Source organism: Muscardinus avellanarius (assembly GCF_963383645.1).
Source record: "Muscardinus avellanarius genome assembly, chromosome: 5".
NCBI classification, from domain to species: Eukaryota; Metazoa; Chordata; class Mammalia; order Rodentia; family Gliridae; genus Muscardinus; species Muscardinus avellanarius.
Window position 1 is genome coordinate 138,868,300 of NC_137790.1, and position 25,282 is coordinate 138,893,581.

Sequence of the window (25,282 nt, forward strand, 5' to 3'; positions counted from 1 at the left end):
CCACCGACTCCTGGGGGCAAGTACAACTGTGACTGTCCTGCTTCACAAACACTCAAAGGCCGGGGCTCACCCAGCCTCGTGCGGGTGGAAAGCTATCGTTCCCGTAAAACACGAGGCGGAAGGAAAGCAAAGGCCAGTCAGGAAGCTGTCCTGAAAGGCAGAGTGGCTGCTTACACAAGGAAGGTTAGGATGGGAAAACTGTCGCTCACCGATAAATTCTTAAGCAAGTTACACCTAGGCCGCTAAGGCAACTGCCTCTCGGGAAGAATGGAAGCAAACCAGGAGCCAGGTGCAGCGGCACACACCGTAACCCAGCTGTCTGGAGGCTGAGGAGAAGGACCACAGACTCAAGACCAGCCTGGGCAGCGTGGCGAGGCCCTGTCTCCAAATATAAAGGGTTGGCCGGGTGTGGTGATGCATGCTTGTAATCCCCGCGCTTGGGAGGTGGAGACAGGAGGACCGCGCAGGTTCGAAGCCACCCTCGCTGGCTTAAGAGACCCTGTTTCCAAATAAAATAAAAAAATAGGTCTGGAAGTGTAACCCGGAGGTAGAAGGGTTTCCAGAAACCCCAGTACCACCAAAAAAAAAAAAAAAAAAGGGTTGGGTGTAGCCCAGTCACAGAGTGCCTCTGGACGCCACCCCCCCATCACACACGCACGCGCGTGCACACACACACACGTACGCACGCACGCACGCACACACCATCTAAGAGCCAATCCGGGAGCTGGAGATGTAGCTCAGCAGTATAGCCTTGCCTAACACGCACAGCACCCTAGACTGGAACCCTGGGAACCACAAAAACCAGACAAACAAAAACAAATTAGAAATGGCTTTCTTTCCCAAGAAAACAATCTTCCAAAATATTCATTTGCAGTTGCCTGATCATGATAAAATTTGTTCTCTGCTCTCAAAAATTAAGATTCCTCTTACTGTTTATCCCAGTGAGGGAAAATGTAATTAAAATTTTTCATACGCTCTAACTTATTAACACTCAAAATCCAGCCAACCAAGAGCTATAAATTATTGAAGAGTACATGAAATTTCTTTTGCTCCATGGTGAATGTGTGCATAAATTGCAACTTCCTGACTGAAGCACACAGACTCAACCTGACCAGGTCACTCACTCTTCAGTTAAAAAAGACATCTAGGGTATTCACCATGACTAGTAAGCCAAATTCCAAAAGGGATCTGTTTCTGCAAGTCTTTATAACCCCAATACTTGTGAGGCTAAGAGAAGATCTCAAATTTGAGAGCAGTTCACAGTAACTTAGCAAGACCCTGTTTCAATATAACAAGTATAATAGGGCTGAGACGTACGCAGCTCAGAGGTAGAACGTCCCTGGGTTCAATGCTCAGAACGAGAGACAGACAGACAGACTGACAAAAGGAGAAAAGAGGTTGGGGGGAAGAGGAAGAGGTGAGGAAGAGGTAAGAGGGAGGAAAGGGATTGGGAAGGGAAGAAGAAAAGGAAAGAGAATGAGAATCTTCAAAACCAGACCTGATGCCTGTAATCCCAGGATGTGGGAGGCTGAGACAAGAGGCTGGTTCAAAGCCAGCCTTGGCAACTTAACAAGGCTCTTACCAATGCAATGAGACCCTGCTTCCAAATAAAAAGAGCTGGGGTTCTAGCTCAGAGGTAAAACGCCCCTGAGTTCAATGCCCAGTGCCACAAAATTAAAAAAAAGAAAAGGAATCTTCAAAGAGAAAAAAATAACTGTAGCACTACCTCAGCAGTATACTGCTCCCCAGTACACTGACTTAATGAGGAAAAAAAGGTTTTTCTCCTTATCATTGTCAACACAAATAGCACTCCTCAGCTCACACTTGTCAAGACCCAACCACACACACTGAGTTGCCCCGCCTCACAGAGAACCACCCCCAGCACTCTTGCCCGCTGTGGTCCCCGAGGCCAGGGCGGCATCTGCTTCAGAAACAGACATCTCCAAATCCAACAGATCACCCAGGTGTTTAGTAAGAATGTTTCTAAATTACACATACATACCATACCTTATTCTACTCAACTTCTTTCAATAGGTAATTTAAAATCTCTATTTTCTGTGTGTGTGTGTGTGTGTGTGTGTGTGTGTGTGTGTGTGTGTGTGTAATGGAGGTGGAACCCAGGGGCTTTTCTACCTCCGGGCTATACTCCCAGACCTATTTTCTATTTTATTTGGAAACAGGGTCTCACTAAGTTGCTGAGGCTGGCTTCGAACCTGTGCGATCCTCCTGTCTCAGCCTCCCAAGTGCTGGCATTACAAGTATGCGCCACCACGCCTAGCTAAAATCTCTATTTTCTAAGAGGTCTTTAAACTATTCTCTTTTTTATAAGTTTGCTGTAAAAGTTTGTATATATACTAAATATTTTAGACACTTTAAAAGTTTTGGCAACAAGTCACAAAAAAAGAAGCAACATATTACAAATCAATTCATCAGTGTTACTTATTAAAAAATACTGATACAAGCTAGGATGGTAGCACACCCCGTAACCCCAGTGCTTGGGAGGCTGAGACTGAGGATCCGAGGCTCGAAGCCAGCCTCCCTCAGCAACTCAGTAAGATCCGCAGCAACTCCAGGGGACCCTGCTTCAAAACCAAAAGGTCGGGGTGGAGCTTAGAGCAGAGCGCCCCTGGGTCGGGTTCATTCCCCAGAACCAAAACAGAGTGAGGTGCATCGCTGTAGGGCACCGCAGTGCCACAAGAGAGCTCAATACTCCGCATCGAGTAGAATTCAACGTGCGCCTGGGATCTGGCCTCCTCCCGGGCTGGCGGCATGCAGTACAACCGTCCTAGCGGCGCTGCGCTGAGGCAGCTGGCCGCGCCTGCGATCGGCCACACAGCCACAGGTCAGGCGCACTGGGGGTGGAACCCTGGGCCATTCTACCTCTGAGCTACGCCAGCCCTATTTTTTATTTTCAAATAGGGTCTCGCTGAGTTGCAAAGGGCCTCCTCACTAAGTAGCGGAGGCTGGCCACGAATCACAAACCTTCCGTCTCAGCCTCCTTAATGCTGGGGTGACAGGCAAGCGCCACCACGCCCGGCTGGCACTGTTGCACTTCTGACTTACTGTACCTTCGCTCAGTGGGTTTGCTGAGACATGGCTCCACGGGAGCAGAGCGGAGGGCCTCCAGGCTGGAGCACTCAGGACGTGAGGACCACGGCTTCAGTGCGCCGTCCTGTCCAGCACCGGCCTCCACCTGCCCTGCCCTCGCCTCCGGGGCAGCCGCGAGCAGCTTTGCCCTTCTGTCAACGTCCATACCCTACTTCTCGAACTTTTTTACTCAACTTCGTGGTTCTCTCTTATTTTATGGCAAGTGATTTGTGTACATGTATCGTAGGCGCCTTCATCACAAGAATTCTGTATCTTTTTGTTTCTCCTATTGCTTAAAATACTGGTTTCCATAAATGTATGGGGATTCACTAAATGGATACTTCAAAAGACTACAGGAGAGCCGGGCGTGGTGGCGCACGCTTGTAATCCCCGCGCTTGGGAGGCAGAGACAGGAGGATCGCGCAGGTTCGAAGCCAGCCGCGCGCGCTGGCTTAGGAGACCCTGTTTCCAAATAAAAATGTTAAAATAGGTCTGGGAGTGTAGCCCGGAGGTAGAAGGGCTTCCAGGAACCCCAGTACCACCAAAAAAAAAAAAAAAAAAAAAAAAAAAGACTACAGGAGAGATACACGTATTTAAAAGATAACATGTTTACATCTGTCACTGGTAAAGGAGACTGCCAAATATTTCAAAGCAATGGTATGTGGGTATTTTCACTGTTCACAGGAGCTTCTCAAACTCACCTCAAACAAGCGCAGGTCGGCAGGAACTCGGTCCCCCACAGAAAGGCAAACGGTGTCCCCGGGCACCAGGTCTCGGGCGAGGGTGTGCTCCAGTTTCCCTTCCCGCACACTGAGGCATGAGAAAGAAATGGCCGGGGTAGGGAAAGCGATGCTGCTGACCCAGGAAGCGGTTTCCAGTGGCCTCCCTGGGGGAGCACACTCGAGCCATTGCCGAGGAGACGAGTGAGACAGAAGAACTAAGGAGAGGACCTCTGTCTGCTCTCAGACAGCACTCGGCTTCGGAACACCACTGGAAAAGGGACTCGCTGCTCACACATCAGGGGTGACACTAGCACCTCCTCGGCACGCTGTCTCCCCACGTCGGCACTGCTGAGCGACGCGGGCGCGCACACGTGTGCGCACAACACAAGCGTCTCCTGCTAGAACAGTGTCAAGGACAGCAAGAGGAGAACTTCACTAGTACAACGTGTGCCACACAGACGAGAGGAACCCCACGTCATGCTGAATTAAGTTTCTTCCTGTGTTCCATGTTGGGGCCACCCTGTATACTATACTAGGGACATTCAAGTTCTGTTTTAGAGGTCAAAATCCCTTCAGAAAAAAGGTCATACCAATGGCATTCTGGCGGCACAAGCTTACTCAGCTCTTCAAGGGATTTTTCTGAGCGATATTCCTGTTCAAAATAAAAGGCAGAACTTAATATTAACAAAAATGCTTATAAAGAAATATAAATGTCATTGCTATAAATGGACTCCACTTAGATTTAAATATTAAGCTCAAGCACTATTTAAAAATTTTCCCCAAATTTTATCTTTTCCTTCACCTGTACTTTTACTCCTACCTATAAACTTATCCCGTATTGTGAAGATTGAATGACAGCAATCAAATAATTCTGATAATTAGATATTGCCAATTTTGCATTTTAATATTCAGTGTGCAAATCCAAGGTTATTTAGGAGAAAATGAAAACTGATTAGTGTAGCTAAAGGGTATATAATTTTATTTTTGGTGGTACTGGGATTCCTGGAAACCCTTCTACCTCCGGGCTATACTCCCAGACCTATTTTATATTTTTATTTGGAAACAGGGTCTCTTAAGCCAGCAAGGCTGGCTTCGAACCTGGTAATCCTGTTTCCACCTCCCAGGCGTGGGAATTACAAGCGTGCGCCACCACGCCCGGCTCTAAAGGGTATATGATTTTGAGTGATTAGAAGTTAAGATCATTGAGCCTTGTAAGTAAGATTTTGTATTTGCTATATATAACCAAAGAAGACACTGTTTATATGTACCTAACATTTACATTTGCCCATGCTAACTGCAATGTTTTCTGAGATAAAAACAACTTCTCTGCTTAGAAAGAACAGAGGGTAAGCAAGGAGTAAGAGGTGGCGGACCCACCATCCCAATCACTCTTCCCAACCACCTCAATTTTACAAGAGAATTCTCAGGAGCCGGAACCCTGTCCTGCTTCAGGTCCCTTCCATCCACATTACCGACAGCTGAGGCATGCACACCTTTCTCATTCGGCTACTGGTCCCCGCCTCCATCAGCAGCTGGACCTCACACACACCCCGCCTCCCCTGAACCTCCCCTAAACCTCCGCTAAGCCACTGGTCTTTGGCTTCAGGGATGAGGAGCTCTGAAATGGCTGCAGCACTACCCAGCCCAAATCGCACATCCATCACCAACAGCTAAGGTGAAGTGCAACGCTGTGCGCAAACCACAGACCCCGGCCCAACACCAACGAGGTACTCAGCTCTCAAGTTCTGTCCACAACGTCCCTAAGGCCAGGGAATGCCCACCAATCCTAGAGCCCAGCAGTAAGTCATACAGAGGCTGCAGGTCTCTGCTTGCCTTTCCCAAGTCACTAGAATCAGTGTCATTTACAAGACTATGTCTGGTGGGACAGAATAAGTGGTGTGGGGGTGGGGATTAGAAAGCAGCGGGGAAAGGCAGGCCAAAATAGAATATAAAAGCAATCTTCTCCCAAAGTACAGATAAAAATACTAAACACTAAGGCATGAAGATATGTAACAAAGCATCATGGTAGGTTCACTTGACAGTAAGTAGAAGCTTTTTAGAGGAGGTTTTTTTTTTAGAGTTATTTTGCTAGTTTTATAGACACGTTTGGAACAAAGGATCGTATCTGGGGGAAACCCCTAGCAATTAGAAACTGAGCTCCTCCTGGTTGTGATCCTTTTTGAGCTTGCCATCAAATGGGCCCATCATGAAGACATTTACAGTCACTCTTGGTCTTGCATTTAAAGTATATAAGATGCTATCTCCATATAAAATTCCCTAAGAACTAATGTTAAATTACAATTTTGCATGGTATTTTGAGTGTAGGGGCTCTTTACTTGCCAAAGAAAATAAGTTCCTAAGGTCTTCATACAGTAATGGTATTTGCTGAAGTCTACAGAGGGGCACTCCACAGTGCTTACTAGACGGGTGCGGCACTGGCCCAGTGCATACCGCTTGAACAACGCGCAGACTGACACGGCTGTGGCTAGGGCAGCGTGCACCTGCTCTAAAGCAGCGGCTCCCCTGAGAAAGCTGGGCCACCAATGGAGCTCACAAACTGCAAACAATCCGATTCCAACTGGCTCCCCACGCTGCGTTAGCACAAGACAACTCCCTATGCCAGAGATGCCTGAAGAGACTGGGACGGTGAGAGAAACACGCAGGAAATGAACTGTGGTGTGACGACGATCGTCACCCAGAGCAGCCTGGGGTAAGAGCACCGACTTCAGGAGGCCCACAGCTCTGCGCTTCTTCACAGTTCTTCTACTCTCACTAACCACACTGTGCTAGAAACAAACCCCCGAGAGTCTGAAACATTATTCCAAAATCTACAGAGGCTCCGGATGTTTAAGCAAACACAGAGCGAAGCCTACACTGTTATGTGAGCCCACGCTTGTTCGTAGAAACCCTGCTGTCACCTCATTACTTGCGGTCACCTTTGAGCGGGGTGTCCTATCGTGTCTCTTGCTCTCCAGTGACTTGCTGAATGGAGGCGTGAGGAACTTAAAGCGACGCAGAGGTCACCCACAGTGACTAGAAGCAGCTTAATCACCAAGGCCGCACGCGAAATAAGGTTAGGAACTCAATTCTGTCAACAGTAACCATTCTGCTATGGCACTCAAAAGAAATCTACGAAATTTCCTTCAGAAGCTACTTAATAAAATGGCCATTTAATTCTGTACTCCTTTTATGTTTCATCTAAGACTCAGCTCTAACAGGTATTGAAACGTAATAGTGCAGGCTCGGTGGTACACACCTGTAATCCCCGTATGTGGGAGGCCAGCCTCAGCAACTTAAAAAGACCCTGCTTCAAAATCAAGTAATTTTAAAAAGGGCTGGGGATATAACTCAGAGGTAGGATGCTCCTGGATTTAATTCTCAATGCTAAAAAAAAAGGACCTACAATGGTGTTATAAAACCATAAACCCTGATAGAACTTTGTTTTGTTTTTGGTGGTACTGGGGGTGGAACCCAGACGCTTTCTACCTCCAGGCTACACTCCCAGACCTATTTTCTATTTTATTTGGAAATAGGGTCTCACTAAGTTGCTGAGAGCCTCACTATGTAGCTGACGCTGGCTTTGAACCTGTGGGATCCTCCTGTCTCAGCCTCCCAAGCACAGGGATTACAAGCGTGCGCCACCACGCCCAGCCAAACCCTAATAGAATTTTCAATTGAAAAAATAATATACTGTTTGACTGTATTTCTATTACTAAGCTTGTTTTCATATGCTTGTTATTTTTAATACTACCAAATTTAAAAAGTAGATTTTCTTCATCTCAGTAACTAAGTCAAAGGTTTGAGAGACCCTATGTCTCCCAAACGTCCCTGAAGAGTTGTCTAGATGTGAATTATTTCAAAAGAAAGTGCTAGACAGGCATTATCAGCCACAACACTGCAGACTTCACCGGAGGCTACTGTAATGTAAGTAACTCACATACCATTTTTGTGTCAGCATGACAGATGAGTCACTCACCTGGACGAAGGCAACGGTCACGACGATAAGTATTGCCTGAATAAGACAGAAAGCAGCCTTCAGACCAGGCATTAACAAGGAATACTGTGTCTGCTATGTACCAGGAAGGCACTAACAGTTTTATATGCCATTATGCAAAATTTTGTGTCACTGCTGCAAAAATCTACAGCAAAAAGAAAATATAATGTTTTTCTATTATACAAAACTATGATCAGTTTGACCCCGTAAATCCCCAGACGAGCCCCGGGATGCCGGGATGTCCGTGTGCGCTGGGCCAGGCCTGCAGCACCACACCGCCGCCTACTGTGCTCTGTCCTACATTCTCACTGGGAGAGATGTCTGGATTGCTGGAGTTCTCACGCGGCAGTGAACATGGCTCAAAAATGTAATTATTCAAGCAAAGCTAGAATAACCTAGCCAGAAAGAACAAAACTATACTCAGCGTGAAACACTAAAGAATATTTTTAATTTCACAGATCAGGCTTTAGTTCACAATTAATCAAAATACTTCCAATTGGAAAGGAAACAAAAATTTTTAATGTAACTGGAAAACACTGTAAGGTACTTCCTATCTAAGAAACCACCAGCCTGTTAAATAGTTCTCATGGGAGCCGGTCACAGACCTGTGGACACCCCTCGCAGCCACCTGCAGTCCAGCTACCCTATTGCTTGAGCCCCCGGCCAAGGCCGGCCTGGGCAATGTCGTGGGACTGTCCCAAAACATGACAAAAAGAGATTACAGACCAAAGGAGATTTTGATATTAACCCAACTCCTGAAGCCACTTAAGAGCAGTCTGAATTTATACAATTAATAGATTAAAAATGTTTGCTTACCACAGTGATACTGACAGCATCATCAAACTGATGCATTAAAACACTGATGACGGCAGAAGCCAGCAGCAGCATGATGAGGGGGTTTTTAAACTGCAAGAAAGCACAGGAAAAGCAAAGCACAAGTTAGCATGCTGTGTGCTGCCGGTCCTCTTCTACTCCAGCAAAGGCTTGCAAAGCAGACGATGAGAAAGCCAGAGTCTACTTCTGGCTGACGTATCTACTGAATTAATCAAGAGGGGAGGAGTGATGTTTAAAGCTTCATGCCAGGTGTGGTGGCACAGGCCTGGAATCCCAGCACTTGGAGTCTGAGACCAGAGGGTCACGGCTGGAGGCCAGCCTCAGCAACAAAGCACGACTCTCAGCAGCCTAGTGAGACCCTGTTTCAAAACAAAAAATTAAAAAAAAATTTAAAGCAGAAGGTGTCACTCAGAGGTATAAAAGCCCCAGGTTCAATCCCCAGCACCGCAAAAATAAATATTTCAAAAGCTTCAGGTGAGCATGGCAGGACACACCCGTAATCCCAGCACTCCGAGGATGAGGCAGGAGGATCACAGATTCACGACCAGCCTCAGCTATGTAGTGAGGCCCTCGGCAACGTAGTGAGACCGTTTCAAAAAAGTAAAAAATAAAAAACAGAGCTGGGGGTGTAGCTCAGAGGTAGAAGGCCCCTGGGTTCAATCCCCAGCTCCACAAATAAATAACTTCAAAATAACTCCTTTTCAGAGAAAGAGAAAGCTAAATATGAGTATTTAAAACAAAGACTTTCCCAATTCATTATAGTATGCATGTTTTTATTAGTTTAAATAAATATAGCTGTCCTAAATTTCTACTAAGGCTAGAAAAGGCTAGAAATTATTTTTAAAAATTTAGGTTAAAGTAGATTAGAACACCTAAATTATGAGACTCAAAAATCCCTCAAATAAGCAGGTCAGATGACAGTTGTGGGGTTGACCCGCTTGCCACAGGCACAACTTCAGTGACGGCCAGGGACTGACGACACTTGCCTCAAGGTTAGTTTTCTTGTATGTGCTAACAGAAGAAAGAACGTGTATAGAAACAGGCCCCTGGGGGAGTGGCCCACGTCTACAATGGCTGAGAACGACTGCAAATTTGAGACCAGTCTGGGCAACTCAGCAAGAGCCTGTTTCAAAATGCAGGACTGGGGCATGAGCCCCGTGGTGGAGCACCCAGGGTTCAATTCCCAGCTCAGTCCCCACAGAAGAATGGGACCATACTGCCACCAAGCCAAGCAGGCAGCACGCCGAGATGACCAGCCACCAGCACCATCCCAAGTCCGCCCTGCCGGACGCCCCCTCCGTAAAGCTCTGGGGTCAGGAGCTCCGCCAGGCGGAGGTGGGACCGCTGCCACAGCCACAGCGCACTGGGCTGCGCAGAAGTAAAGAAGGACACAGCTGTCGGCACTGTGTGCAGAGCGCCTCACATGTACATGTGAGCCAGCAGATTTGGGGCACGGGCCCTGGTCTTTTCCCCTCAAAGAGCTGGACAATGGCACTAACTCAGCACAGCACCCGAGAGGTGGCAGCGCCAGGCAGGCGTTCATGGCACAACAAACTCAGTGTCCCGGAAAAAAGGAGACAGGAGTAAGGACGTGGTGATCACGGTGCTGAGTGCAGCAACTGGCATTTCCTGGTCACTGCTGCTTGTGTGTAACTCCACCTGTTTAGTTCTCAAAGGAAGAATCCCAAGAGGCTTTGAGAACAGGATCAAGGAAAATTGTATTACCTAGAGGTAAGTCAAAGCGTTACCGCCCCCAAGTCCGGAGCAAACTGTTAATACTTCCTCAAGTTTGAAATGAACGGAGCAGTGGTAACTGCGAGGATGCGGTTTTGTGTTGTTGAACAGGATTTTACAAAATAAGATGTAGACATGAGGTGGTTTAGTCCCTAAAATTCAGGCTTGCTATGTTAAAAAAACTCATTTGCAAAGTTAAGACTGGTTATTTTGACTCATTATCAGTGAAGGCCCTTTTAAAAAATATAGATCTTTTTACAAAAGAACCCACAGGTTCGAAGGCACAGATACCTTTACAAAAAAAAAATTTTTTTTCTTGTTTAAAAATCTGCATAAACTGGGCGTGATGGTGCACACTTGTAATCCTAGCATTCGGGAGGCTGAGGCCTGAGGATTGCGGTTCGCGGACAGCCTCAGCTATTTAGTGAGGCCCTCCGCAACTCAGTGAGACCCTGTTTCAAAATAAAGAATAAAAAACTGGGCAGGGGGTGTGGCTCGGAGGTCGAATGCCCCTGGGTTCCATCCCCAGACCCGCAAAAAAAAAAAAAAAAAAAAGCATAAAATGTTAATATGTTAAAAACTTTTTTCTTGTTTAGCAAACCTACCCTACTAGTTCAAGTGGGCAATAGGGTCTAATTTCTTACACTAACAAGATTGTTACCAAGATAAGAAATCCTACAGTACGCCTTTCCTAGAGGAGGAGAAGAGCTGTAAGTCCATGTCTGCTGGGGCTCACTCTCACCTGGGCTCATCGCCGTCTCACCAGGGAGAGCAGGAGGCACCGGGTATAGGAAATGGGCGCGTCCTTCGTGCTCACCATCAGGATAACGCTGTACTAAGCTGCCCTGGATGTCTTAAAAATATTAATTTCTCTAATTTGGAAAAAGTTCAGTATCTACAAATGAAATTATTATCACCTCTGTGTGACCTACTAATGCAGAAAATGCTGTCCTTGAAAACTTAGACTAAAAATTACAAGAATTTCAAAGTAACAGTTGAACACTAACAAAAAATGGACATTTTTAGGTGAAAAAAAGTAAAAACTCATTTCCTTTCTCCATAAATAACCTCAAAAAGTAAACAGGAATATTTTAAAAGTTCATGTAAATTACACAGCGAGAAAGAAAGAAAAGCTCCTTACCTGAGAAATATACTTCTTCCACAGGGGCTCATCCTCACTGATGTCAAACTCATTCCAGCCGTGGAAGGCTCGCCTGTGGCCCACCTCGCACTTGTTTAGACCATTCTGAAGATCAGCCTAGGAGGAGTTTGCACATAAGGGTATTCAAAGTGCTAGAAGAACAGAGGGAGCGGGAGGGCGCCCCCTGAGGAGCAGGTGCACAGGAAGACGGCTGTAGTGACGAAGGCCCCGGGCCGGGGCCAGGGACACACACCGGTGCTGTCGCCCAGGGACACGTGGGAGCGTTTGAGAGTGATTGAAATGTTCTGTATATTAACTGTGGCCGAGGTCACATTTGTCAAAATGCAAACTGTATACTTCCAAACCTGTGCATTAAATTATACCTCGATAAAATTGACTTTTTAAAAATGTAAGCAACAAGCTGGGCATGGTGGCGCACGCTTGTAATCCCCGCGCTTGGGAGGCAGAGACAGGAGGATGCACAGGTTCGAAGCCAGCCACGCGCACTGGCTTAGGTGACCCTGTTTCCAAATAAAAAAATGAAAAAATAGGTCTGGGAGTGTAGCCCAGACGTAGAAGGGCTTCCGGGAACCCCGGTACCACCAAAAAAAAAAAAAAAAAAAAAGTAAGCAACAAGATGGGGTTTAACAAGCTTATGTTTTTCTACAGGAAAAAAGATATAATGTGAAAAACCACGATACTTTAAAGAATGCAAAGTATCACTACATGTTAATTAGCCTTTTATGATTATTTTTACTGTTGTTTTCTAAAACTGGCTTCTCCAAAAGAATAGTCAGCAGGCTGTAGGTGCCTCCTTGTTCGCTGAGCCTATCAAGAGCCTAAGGTTAGGATGACTTTTTGCTCTTGGATTGTATCACTGTTTCAGGCTGGAAATGTGTGCTTGCTCAACTATTCCAAGTGATAAGTTAAGATGAACTTGTTCCTCACACGTGGCGCCACCACCTAGGACTACACCACATACGATGTCTCAGTTACTACCGCTCATGCTTTCTGTCGTAACTGCCATTTAAAAACGGAATCACCTACACCCCCGAATGATATTTTTACTGTTGTTTTCTGAACCGTACTGGCCAGGAGCATTATAGTACGGTTCAACAGTCAAGGCTTTCAAGACTTAAACATATTTAAAATAAGCAGTTTTAAAACAGAGTATAAGCAAACAAAAACACCCTCAAAAATAGGTATCAGGGCCAGGCGTGGTGGCGCACACTTGTAATCCCCGCGTTTGGGAGGCGGAGACAGGAGGATCAGGCACGTTTGAAGCCAGCCTCACTGGCTTAAGAGACCCTGTTTCCAAATATATATATATATATATATATATATATGGTCTCTGGGATCTGGGAGTGTAGCCCGGAGGTAGAAGGGTTTCCAGGAACCCCAGTACCACCAAAAAAAAAAGGTCTCAGGGCTGGAGATGAAGTTTGGTCCACTGCAGGGCGCCTGCTGTGTGTGCAAGAAGCCCTGGCGGCTCCCCAGTGGGCTGCGGGTGAACACCAATGCGTTTAATGCCACAGTGACATATGCGAATGTCTGAAGGTAAAGCTAAAAACAATCTTCTCTTCATGTTTCAATACTTGTGGTGCTTAAAACTAGAGAGAGAGTAGATTACATACGCAACAAAACTTTGTTTGAAGCTCTGAACTTGTACTTAGCTCTTACTTTACAAACCCTTGTAAAATAATCTCAATACGACTTAGGCTACTAACTAAACGGATTATTCCCTAATCCAACTAACACCTGCACTAGAGCTGTGCCGTCCCATCAGGTCGCCACAAGCTGCAAGCAGCTATGTAAATGAATTAAACTTAAATCCCTCCCTCCACCACAGGAGCCAGGTCCCAAGTCACATAATCACGTTCCCCTCGGGTTGAAGCGCGTGGCAAGCTCATCAGGTATGGTGAACCTGTGGCTGCGATGCTGCAGCCCAGAAGACCGTCTCTAGCGTGAGGACGACGGATGCCACTGGACCCCAGGAGTGGACGCCGCCCGCCACTTACTTGGAGAATGCCCGCGACTTCACTCACGGGTAATTCACTTGCTTTTTTTGATGTCAATACAGGAATCATTGTCTCATTTTCACCATTAGGTATTTTTTGAAAACGTGCAACCTAAGAAATAAAACCAAAGAAAAAATATTTGAATATACTAAACAACTGTAAGGCAGTCTAGAATAATAAATGAAAACCCAAATGTTCACAACCTATTTTCCACAATTACAAAATTTTCTGACTAACAATGAGTATGTAATCCTAATAATGCACCTTTACATTAAACTATGTTTCCTGAAAGCGTATTTCAAAAATTAGGCCAGCAGTGCCAGCTAGAACATGAAATCTCACACTCAAGAAAGCGCTGCGATTAACTCCGCCAGCTTCAAGAGTAAAGGGCAAAGCAGAGGCCCATCCTTCAGGGCCGGATGGCGACAATGCCAGGTCCCTCAAGCTCCTCCACTTGAACCCCACCTCGAGCAGCTCATTCTCTCTCACCCAGACGGATGCCTGGCACCCTGCCTGAAGGCAGACTTCAAGAGGAATTCCCAACCCAGAGATAACCGAGAAGCCAGAGCCCAGCGCAGCAGAGACGCACAGGTTACTTTAGCAGGAAGTAACAGGCAGAGTAAATCACTAAAATACAGTGGCAAGCAGGGCACCTACTGACAAGGATTCTTAGCAATTATCAATAGAAAAGTATTTAACATGATCCCAGAAATAAATCTCTAATTCAGACTTGTCTCTGGTGCTGAGATTCCTGACAGGGGAAAAGCAGGAGAAAGGGACCAAAGCTCCCTAACACTGGCGGCACACCCAACCTGATTACCACCACAGAGCTGCACAACAGTCCTGCAGCCAGACCAAGATTCCACACTTCACACGAAAGATCTCAGTGGGATATTGTTAGGATAAAATACTTCCCTAAAATTTTTAAGTAGATGAAATAGAAGAAAATAAGATATTTTTCTACTTAAGTGTCAGTACAGAGACACAAAGAATCTTTCAGTATACTTCCCCAAAGAAAAGTAAATAGCTTGAGGGTGGAAATGTAGGAATGTGTGCTTGGTTTCCCCAGCATAATCAAATTTTCAGAACTGAAAACAAATTTTTTTTTTGTGGTGGTGGTACTGGGTTCCTGGAAGCCCTTCTACCTCCGGGCTACACTCCCAGACCTATTTTTACCTTTTTTTTTTTTTTTAATTTGGAAACAGGGTCTCCTAAGCCAGCGCGCGCGGCTGGCTTCGAACCTGCACGATCCTCCTGTCTCGGCCTCCCAAGCGCGGGGATTACAAGCGTGCGCTACCATGCCAGCCGTGAAAACCAATTTTTATTAAAAAGGATTACTGAATAATTTAAATACCTTAAAGCAAAAGTATTTTTCCACTTTTAATAAGGAATTAGTAGCTAAAAATTCTGAACGATTACAGATTATCTTTCTTTCCAGCAAAGTCTTGGAATTACTTTGTAGCGTTTTTTATATAATTTAAAATTTTTAAGATTTCTGAGAAAAACTGGGAATTTTACAAGTTGGCTATGTGTTTTAAGAGTCACTGAAATGTCCTTATTTTGGATTTACAAAACAAACTAAAAGAAAAGATAGGATTCACCAAAGCATTTTTAAGTTAGACAAGAAAATGTAGTGACTCCGATGAGAACTAAAGCAGGTGGCACTTTACCTTGTAAGACGGACTTCAATGTTACACTGCCCAGTGACAAGGAGGCTAATAAAACCTTTTACTTCTAGTATTCATCTTATTGACATATAAAATAGGAATACAGCACCTAAAGAGTTAAGGACTGAATTCATTAACATAGCATCTGATACACCAGTAATAAGACAACTATTTTTCTCCTGAGAAATATCTAATACTTATATGTACACAGTATAATTAGCTCAAATAGGTCAGTAAAGGATTAAATTACTAATCAGTGACAGTAAGGTCAGAGTCACAATAATTTTTCTATTAAACCATGCTTTCTATAATTAAGATTTCGGCTGGTGGTATAGCTCGGTGGTAGAGTATATAAACTAGCACAACAGTACCCCTCCTCCAAAAACTCAGAAATAGAAAGACTGGAGATTGCTAACTCTGATATGAATTATGCAGTAAGAAATGCTTACTTAAAATTTTCAAGTAATCTTTTGGTAGTTGGTACATGAAGAGAACTACACATGAATATACTTTACACAAAACTGCTCAGAAGCACTCCACAGACCCCAAACAGCTGAAAAATCTCAAGAGAAGGAAATGAGACTATTTCCTTCAGTAGATAAGACTTGAAGGGGCCCAGAGTGAACTGTAAATACCAAAGGGCGGCATTGGCTCTCCAGCTAGAACCACGCCACCGTGCCCTGCTCACAGCCGCTGGACAGCAGAGTGTCCAGCCCGTGCAGGCCGGGAGGAGTGCGGTGGGAAGCGGCGGCACTGACGAGGAAGGAGCCGAGCTGTGGAGCCATGGGCAGCAAGGCCGCGGGGCCCTGGGAAGGCCGGGAGCTGCCTGCGCAGGGTGTCTTCACCTGCTCCATGGGCCGCAGAGAGGGCCGCTGCGGGGAAGTGGCGGAGGACCGGCAGTGCCGAGGAGTGCCTAGGAGGAAGTCATCTTGGAGTGCAGCTCGGCCCACGCCCTGCGCGGGTCGGAGGACGCCTGTCAGGCTCCAGGGGGTCTGGCGCTCAGATGAGCTCAAGGCTTTCTGACTTGGATCTCCAGGCCTTGGCACGGGTGTGAGCTGGTATGCCTGGCGCCCTCTGTGGTGGCGTGGCAGTGTTAGCTTTCCTCTAGGCCAGGCCCATCAATTCTGGGGCACTCACAGCAGTTTTTACCAAGGCCTGTCTTCTCAGTCCCTCACCTCTCCCCAGTAATGGTCCTACTTCCCAGGTTTTTTTTTTTTTTTTTTTTGGTGGTACTGGGGGTGGAACCCAGAGGCCTTCTACCTCCAGGCTATACTCCCAGACCTATTTTCTACTTTTATTTGGAAACAGGGTCTCACTAAGTTGCTGAGAGCCTCACTAAGTAGCTAAGGCTGGCTTCGAACCTATGCGATCCTCCTGTCTCAGCCTCCCAAGCACGGGGATTACAAGCGTGTGCCACCACGCCCGGCTCTGCTTCCCGCCCCACCTGGCGTGGAGGTGCACACTTGCAGCCCCAGTACCTGGAGGCTGAGACAGGAGGAGCACGGCCGGCCCCAGCACTGTCAGTGTACGCTGTTCAACCAGATTACTTTCCACACCCATTTGAGGACCCAGGCACAGGAGGAAGAACACTGACCAGGCCAAGGGGCAGAGATGCGGCGCCATGCCCTCACAGGACCCTCACAGCAGGCTCCTGGTGAACTCTGCTCATCTGTTTTTGTCTTGACCTGGTCATTCCCATGTACACCTGTTCAGGGCTGTGGTCCTGTTTCACTGCACACCAGTGCTGCTACTGGGCAGCCAGGAGCAGAGGCCAATGTGCCGCTGCTTCCTGCGCTGCACACGACACACTGTGGAAGCTTATGTACCAGAGAGGCAGAAGACAGGTGCGTGCTGGGAGGCAGCTCCAGGGCGGGCAGACGTGGCATGAGTGTGTGTTGGTCAGCTCCTGATCACCCTTAGTGGAAGGGACAGCCTGGGTAGTGGCTTCCGCCCAGTCCGGCAGACAGCATATCGGTAGTCGATACACAGCAGTGCTAACTCTGTTATCAATAGAGAAATGGGGACTAGTCACAGAGGTCAGCGGTCAGTGACACAAACGGAGTCCTAAGACACGCAGCTGGATTCGATGTCTTAGCATCTCCAGCCCTCCACTCTGGGTGCTTTTCAGGAAGCCGGTGTGGTCACCCGAGAGTTCCCGTGCTGTGCCCATAAGCTGGTCCTTCTGCCCCTAAACTTTGCGGGCAGACACACGTTCCTCAAGGCTCGGCCCTAAGGTCGCCAGAGTGCAGTGATGACAAAAGAGGCATCCTCTCCCTCGGGTGCTCAGGAGAACGAGTTATGTCACAAACTTTAACTCTGCGTTTCACTGCCCTATCCTGTAAACAGCTTTGAGGCGCTGCTGGTGTGTTCACCTCCTGCTCTAAGCTCCTGGGTCCCACCCGCTCTTCCAAGTCACTGTTGCAGAGGCCTGTGTATTCTGCCGTGGCCTTTGTCTAAGAATCCCTTTTCCCAAATACAATAATCTTGTTAAAGAAGTCTTGGACTTGTTTTAAGAGGGAATAACAGCATGTTTGTGTGTTCTCCAGAATGATCTAACAGAGGAAAAAGTCACAGTGCAGACGAGAGTAGGGCGGTGTGATCGAACCACAAGGAGACACCGCCCTGGTGCCCAGTGGGATGGCTGCTGGAGCAGCGGCCGGAGGGAGCGAGAGCCAGGGGCGGCCTGACCCTGCCACCGGGGAGGGACTGCCAGCAGGGGCTGCGGGCATGGCGGTGCCGCTTATAATCCTAGTACTTGGGAGACCGAGGCAGGATGATAAGTACGATCACAGGTTTGTGGCTAGCCTCAGCTACTTAGGCCCTCTACAACCCAGTGAGACCCTGCTTCAAAATAGAAAAAAAATAATTAAGCCGGGCGTGGTGGCGCACGCTTGTAATCCCCGCGTTTGAGAGGCTGAGACAGGAGGATCGCACAGGTTCAAAGCAGCCTCAGCTACTTAGTGAGGCTCTCGGCAACTTAGTGAGACCCTGTTTCCAAATAAAATATAAAAAAGGTCTGGGAGTATTTCCTGGAGGTAGAAAGCCTCTGGGTTCTACCCCCAGTACTACAAATAAATAAATAAATAAATAAATAAATAAATAAATAAATAAAAAACATAAAGCTGGGGGGTGTAGCTCAGAGGTAAAATGCCCCTGGGTTCAATCCCCAGCACTTGCACAGAGAGGAGAGAGAGAGAGAGAGAGAGAGAGACAGACAGACACACACACACACACACACACACACACACACACACACACACAGAGGGGGGGAGAGAGAGAAAGATGTTATACATTTCTCATGTTGTTAAAGAAGTCCACTGTCAACAGTTTCAGCTTTCAAACATGTTTACATGCTTATCTCCTTCCTGGCACGCTTGTAATCCCAGCATTCAGGAGGCTGAGACCAGAGGATCGTGGTTCGAGGACAGCCTCAGCTACTTACTGAGGCCCTCTGCAACTCAGTGAGACCCTGTTTCAAAATAATAAAAAATAGGGCAGGGGGTGTAGCTCAGAGGTCAAATGCCCCTGGGTTCCATCACCAGTCTGCCAAAAAAAAAAAAAAAAAAAAAAATCCTGGGGACAGGGGGTGTGGCTCAGGGACAGAGATCTTGCCTAATATGCATTAAACCCTGGGTTCAATCACCAGCACCAAAGGTGGGGGGGGGGTAATCCTGGGTTTAAATGTATCTTAATCTTCTCATAGCTGCTTTACGTTTATTAAAATGTCTAGAATCTCTACTTTGTACTACTTGTGCAACCAACAAACATTTCTAAACATGATCATACACAAAACTGAGTCTACAGTCTATACAGAACTGGATAAATCAACTGGAGAGCCATGTCACAACAAAACACACATATACTCACAAATGCACCCTTTCAGATCTTTAGGAGATAGAGTTCTCTACAGAAGCCAAATCTGCATTTTGTTGACACCCCCCCACACACACACCGTGAATGTAATAATCACAACTTCACATCCACTTCCAGCAGATCAGAATTGGAATTAGCCAGGAGTTGCTAAGGCCCAGCCCTAAGGCAGCGGGTGGTCTGGAGTGGATCCTTGGCAAGGTCCCTGGGGTGTGAGGGTGAGGCCCCCAGGGGAGTAAGACAATGCCAAAGGATCCCGAGCTCTGGCTTCTCCTCCCATGTCACCTGAAGCCACCGCAGGGCACCTGCCAGGGAACTAAGCTGGACACACGCACAGGAAGTTCCTCTGCTTCCACGCAGGACGTTACTGTAACTGCAGGACTGTTACAGCAACAAAAGCGGCAGCGGCCCGATTTCACCTGCACACAATTCTTCTCTTCACATCTGTGTCCACTACGCGGACAGTTGAAATGACCTGTAAGAGCCAATGTTGCTTAGTGCTGCGCTATCCCAAAGAACCTGCTCTAAGGACTCTCCCGGTGACTTCACAAGGATCCTCTCTGAGCAATAAAAGACCCAATCATTCTTTAGTTTTCCAATGTAGAGTTCTACAGGCCGCGGAGACCCTGAAGTGTCTGGCACACAGTCAGTCATGTTTACGCGTCAATCAGGTGTTTAATCTCCTAAGTCAGCCTCCCTCCAAGGCTCTAACCTAAAAAGCAGCCCAGGTCTGTCCCTGGCTGCTCTTCCCCAGGCCACTGGGGCAGCACAGAGGCCCCATCACCGGCGGCCAGCCCTGCCAGCCCCCCTGCCCAGCGAGCAGCCCGCCCAGGGAGGGCACCTCTGGGCGCCGAGGTCACAGTCCCTGCCATACTCCCAGTTCTGTGCTGGCTGTGCACCGCAGAACAGGTTGCTCGTCTTCTCTGAGACATTTTCCTTAGTGGAAATGGTATAATATCCTAATTTCAACAAAAAAGGTTACTATAGGTCTGTGTCACAGTGCCTCCTGTAGCTCCCTGTCCTCGCACAACAGTAATGGTGAGGCTCTTGGGCACATGCCTCGTCCCACCCAGACCTCCAGGGGCTCTCACCTGGGTGTGCTGTCTGGACAGAAGGCTCTCACCTGCACAAGGACCAGGCCAGCCCACCGGTCCCCCTTCAAATGCTGCGGCTAAGGTCACCAGTTAGCAGGCACCGCAGCCCCATGGCAGGACAAGGCTATCTGTCCTCGGGGATAGGGCTGCTGGCAGGCACAGGACAGGAGTCACCGAGGCTCCCGAGAGCACCGGCCACCCTACCACGGGGACACAGAGGGCCAAGGTGCTGAAGATGTGACTCCACCTTAAAAGAGGCCACGCTGAAGTAAGTCTAGAACCACACAAATAAAAAAATTCAGAAACATCCACGAATGCCTCCTACAATCTACAAGTTGCTAGGTTTTCCATCAATTATATACATCTGCCAAAGTCACTGATGCAAATATTCAGTACTATCATCTAAAGGACAAGACAGAATGTAGTAATTATCAATCTTCCATAGGTTTCAGAATTAGCTGGAGTAGGGAAGCTTATTAAGATAACGGGTGAAAGCCGGGCGTGGTGGTGCACACCTGTAATCCCAGTACCTGGGAGGAATGCACCTGTAATGGGAGGCTGAGATGGCAGGTTATAGAGGCTGCCAGCAACTAGTGAGACTCTGTTTCAAAAAGAAATACAAAAGGCTGGAGGTATAGCTGAGAGAGCATGCCCCTGGGTTCATCTCCAGTAACGTGTGTGTGTGCGCACGCGCATGTGCAGGTGTAACCAGGTGTGGTGGCACACACCTGTAATCCCCGTAACTTGAGAGGCTGAGACAGGAGGCTCACAGGCTCAAGGCCAGTCTCAGCAACTTAGCAAGAACTTGTTTCAAAATAAAAAAAAATCACACCAGGTGTGGTGTGGTGGCGCACGCGTGTAATCCCCGCGCTTGGAAGGCTGAGACAGGACGATCACACAGGTTCAAAGCCAGCCTCAGCTACTTAGTGAGGCTCTCAGCAACTTAGTGAGACCCTGTTTCCAAATAAAATATATATAAAAAAATAGGTCTGGGAGTATAGCCTGGAGGTAGAAAGTCTCTGGGTTCCACCCCCAGTACCACACTAAATAAATAAATAAATAAATAAATGTATTCCTTCCAAGACAACAAGGCAGAATCAAGCCTTGGGCTTTCTAACTGGGTGTGGAGAGATGGCCTCAACTCTTGGCTGCACGTTAAACATCATCTGGGAGAAATCACATGGGAGATTTTTTTAATTCCTATAGTCAGAATCCTCTACTGCAGTGAGATCAAAGCACACGAGGTATCTAATACAGTCAAAATTCACAAACAGGCCCAGTGGCCACACTTGGGAGGCGAAGACAAGAGAGCCACAGGTCTGAGGCCAGCCCAGCAACATAGTGCGGCCCTGTTTCAAAGTCAACAGGGCCGGCAGCGCAGCGCAGTGGTGGAGCCGGGCTCAATCCCCGCCACTGACTTTCTTGCTCTCTCTCTTATGTGTGTGCATGTGCACATGCGAGTGCACACAGACACACCAAGATTTTTGCAAGTGAAAAAATTTTTCGCCTGATCCCAAGTTTTAGCAGTTATTTTTAAATGTCCAAATAAGTATTACAGTCTATTCCCACCACACAGTACCCTTTAGGCAGAAATAGAAATAAGACGTGCATGCATTCCCAACTGTTCCTGTTGAGTCCAACCATAAGCCATCTGTAACTCAACCAAAGTGCTCCTCACGTAAAAGAAACAGACCAATTCAAAGGAGCGCACACTACTAATCTACGTGGGGAACGCCCTTTATCGCTGCTCACGTTTATTCTTTGTAGAAAGCACAATGCTCAGCTTTGGTTTCTGCGAACGACGACTGGACTGAAGCTGCGTCAAGGACACGACCTGGGAGACCAACTCAGTCCACACGGCCTAGCAGAAGCCAGGCTTTAAAAGCCAATCCCAACAGGAAGGGAGAGCCGGACGGAAGACACCACTTCTGGGCTCTTACGGTCAATGAAAAGATGAAGAAAGCTGAGAGGAAGCGAGCCGTGCAGACTCCAGCCGTCCTCCACCACCGCAGGCGCCTCAGTCCTGTCTGCGCTGCTGCCAGCTGCCTCCCTGTCGATGCGAAAGAAACTGGCACCACATTTCTGGTACGCATGGTCTTGAAGAGCAAAAAAGAACACCAGTACAAATTCTGCCGGGCATGATGGACACTCCTGTAATCCCAGGACGTGGGAGGCTGAGGCAGGAGGATCACAGTGGTTCAAAGCCAGCATTAGCAACTTAGTGAGACCCTCACAGCAACCCAGAGAGACCCTGTTTCAAAACAAAAATAACAAAATAAAATGGGCTAGGGGTGTAGCTCAGAGGTAGAATGCCCCTGGATTCAATCTTCAGCATCATAAAAAAATAAGCTCTGATTTAACTCTACTATAAACAATCACCTTTTAAGCCTGTCTCCCAAACAAAACACTATTCACACCTCTGTTTAAATACTCCACCAAAAAGAAATATTATCTAAGAGAAGACCATAATACTCTTATCAGCTGTACTCAAACATTTTATTATTTGGCACAGTAAGTCCACTTTATGGCCCAAAATGCTACCCACACACATACGATGGTCAATCCTCTCGTTACTACAAAACATAACCCATTTACTTAGAAACAACTGGATTGGATTGACTCAGAATGCCTTAGAAATGGCCGGCACACTTCTGCAGGCAAGAAATGTGTCTGGACCACCCATTCTACACCTACAAAACGTCCTGGCTTGTTCCTTCTGTGACCTTTTTGTTGGTGTCTCTTTCAACCCCGAATCCTAGTACTGCACCCCCACCACGGCCCCTCCAAACAGGCCTCCCCTTCCCCATGTGGTAAACTCCGTGAGGACGACTGCAGACCTCACTACACCCGCCCAGTCGGCACACGGGTGCTGTTCTCTAACTGCAGGACAAGAGGGTGAGCAACGCCCAAGTAACCCACAGGGCTTTCCCTTACCTGTTCCAACACTATGGCCCTGAACAACACTGGATTTTCCTATAATTAAGAAGAACTAACCCCAATAACTTCATACTTAAACCTTTTCTTTCCTGATCTACACCTGGTGGGCACAGGGGGTCTTGGCATCCAAAGTAACGAATGTCAAGGTCAGAAGATCCAACCACACAACTCTTAAGCGCTAACACTACTTGCTCTGCAGAACGTGTGTAGGCTTCTCCCACTTTTCACTGTTATGCGAAACATGACATTCTGCCAAGATTAAAGACAGATCACCATCAACAGATAAAGTTCCCAATCACCAAAACCTTTCTAGGAGGGGCCACCATACCATTTTTACATGTGGTGGGAAATGGGCCCCCGCCTGAAGATTCTAGGACCGGTGCGGCCAAGCGCAGCAGGGTTCTCCCAACCCCCTTTCTGCCTGCGATAAGAACGTTTCTGGCCTCAATCAGGACCCTTGTTAAGGAAGAGTCTATGAAAGAGTCACCTTCTACACTGGACCCAAGGAACAGAAGAACAATCAGGCTCACATGTAGGGCAGTGTTTAAACAGTCCTCATTGGTGAATTAAAAACCAGCACAGCCGGGTGTGGTGGCGCACGCTTATAATCCCAGCATTCGGGACGCTGAGACAGGAGGACTGACGTTTGCAGCCAGCCTCAGCTACTTAGTGAGGCCCTCTGCAACTCAGAGAGACCCTGTTTCAAAATAAAGAGTAAAAAATAGGGATAGGGGTGTAGCTTGGAGGTAGAACACCTCTGGGTTCCATCCCCAGCACCTCACATACACAAAAAAAGGAAAAAAACAGTGCAACTGGGAATGTAGCTCAGTGGTAGAGCACTTGCTGGGCACTTGCCCCAGAAAGTGTCTGCGCGCGCGCGCGCGCGCGCGCACACACACACACCCCCCCCTAGCAAAGACAACTCACATTCTTCTCCTGCTTATGTTAGAAATGCAGGTTCTAAATGCTATTAAGTACCAAAGCTAATTCCAAACCATTTCCAGGAATGCATCAACAACACGCTCACCTGTGGAGACCGACAGGTGTTACACACAAATAAAACCACAGAAAGGACTTGCTCGCTCCTAAAACGCAGTACAATTTTAATCATGCTTAGTTCTCTTTTATAATTCTTAAAGATAAAAACCTGTGGCCAGGCGTGGTGGCACACACTTGTAATCCCAGTATTCGGAAGCCCAAGAGCAGCAGATCACGGTTCATGGACAGCCTCAGCTATTTAGCAAGGCCCTTCGCAACTCAGTGAGACCCTGTTTCAAAAATAAAGACTAAAAATTAGGGGTGGGGGTGTAGCTCAGAGGTACAGAGCCCCTGGGTTCCAACCCCCGTAACACAAAAATAAAATAAAAATTAAAAAAATAAAATCCTGGCCAGGCATGGTGGCGCACGCTTGTAATTCCCCCACTTGGGAGGTGGAGACAGGAGGATCGCGCAGGTTCAAAGTCAGCCGCGCTGGCTTTGAGAGACCCTGTTTCCAAACACAAAAAAGTATAAAATAGGTCTGGGAGTGTAGCCCGGAGGTAGAAGGACTTCCAGGAACCCCAGTACCACCAAAAATAATAATGAAATAAAATCCTGTGTATTAAAAAAAAAAAAAGCCCGATCAGAGGAAAAATATCGATGATCTCCAGCCTACTGCCCAAGAACAAGCTCTGTTCACTGTCTTTGAATACTGCCAGTTATTTTCTATTCAGGTATGTAAAAAGTTTCCTGTTTTCTTTTTGTCATTACCAGAGATAGAGTCACACAATAGCTACAAAGAATGATCTGCCTCCCTCTCACTCAATGTTAACTAAGTATTTCATTCACATCTCAATTGTAACTGTCACAAAGGCAAGCCAAGTAGGGTTGCAGTCTGGATTTGACATGCACCCCAGGCTCCTGCTCAAGGCCTGGTCCCCTGGCCCCACACACACACGCTCTTCGGCAGGTGGCAGCCAGAGGAAGGTCCGTCCGGGCAGGCCCTTGAAGGGGTCGCCCTGAAAAGGGGTCCTGGGCCTGTCCTCTCCCTCCCCAGTGCTGCCGCAGCTCCTGCTCCCAGCCCGCCATGCTCGGCTTTGTGCAAGCCCAGAGCCATGGAGCTGGCTGCCTGGATGGAGCCCGGATGGAGCAGGACCGGCCTGCCTCCTCCCAGCTGCTCAGCCGGGGGAAGAGACACGGCGCACA

The 25,282-nt window shown here is 47.4% G+C and overlaps 1 protein-coding gene across 1 annotated transcript in view; it reads right to left on the minus strand.

Annotated features, from left to right (window-relative positions):
• Positions 1-25,282, minus strand: part of ATP2C1 (ATPase secretory pathway Ca2+ transporting 1) — a gene marked incomplete at both ends in the record, with an annotated part of 105,143 nt that overhangs the window by 36,232 nt on the left and 43,629 nt on the right. Inside the window, 6 exons of the mRNA XM_080696333.1 lie at positions 3,789-3,897; positions 4,400-4,461; positions 7,786-7,821; positions 8,620-8,709; positions 11,513-11,629; positions 13,531-13,641. Coding sequence (XP_080552459.1) covers positions 3,789-3,897; positions 4,400-4,461; positions 7,786-7,821; positions 8,620-8,709; positions 11,513-11,629; positions 13,531-13,641 — 525 coding nt within the window. The remainder of the gene's footprint in view (positions 1-3,788; positions 3,898-4,399; positions 4,462-7,785; positions 7,822-8,619; positions 8,710-11,512; positions 11,630-13,530; positions 13,642-25,282) is intronic.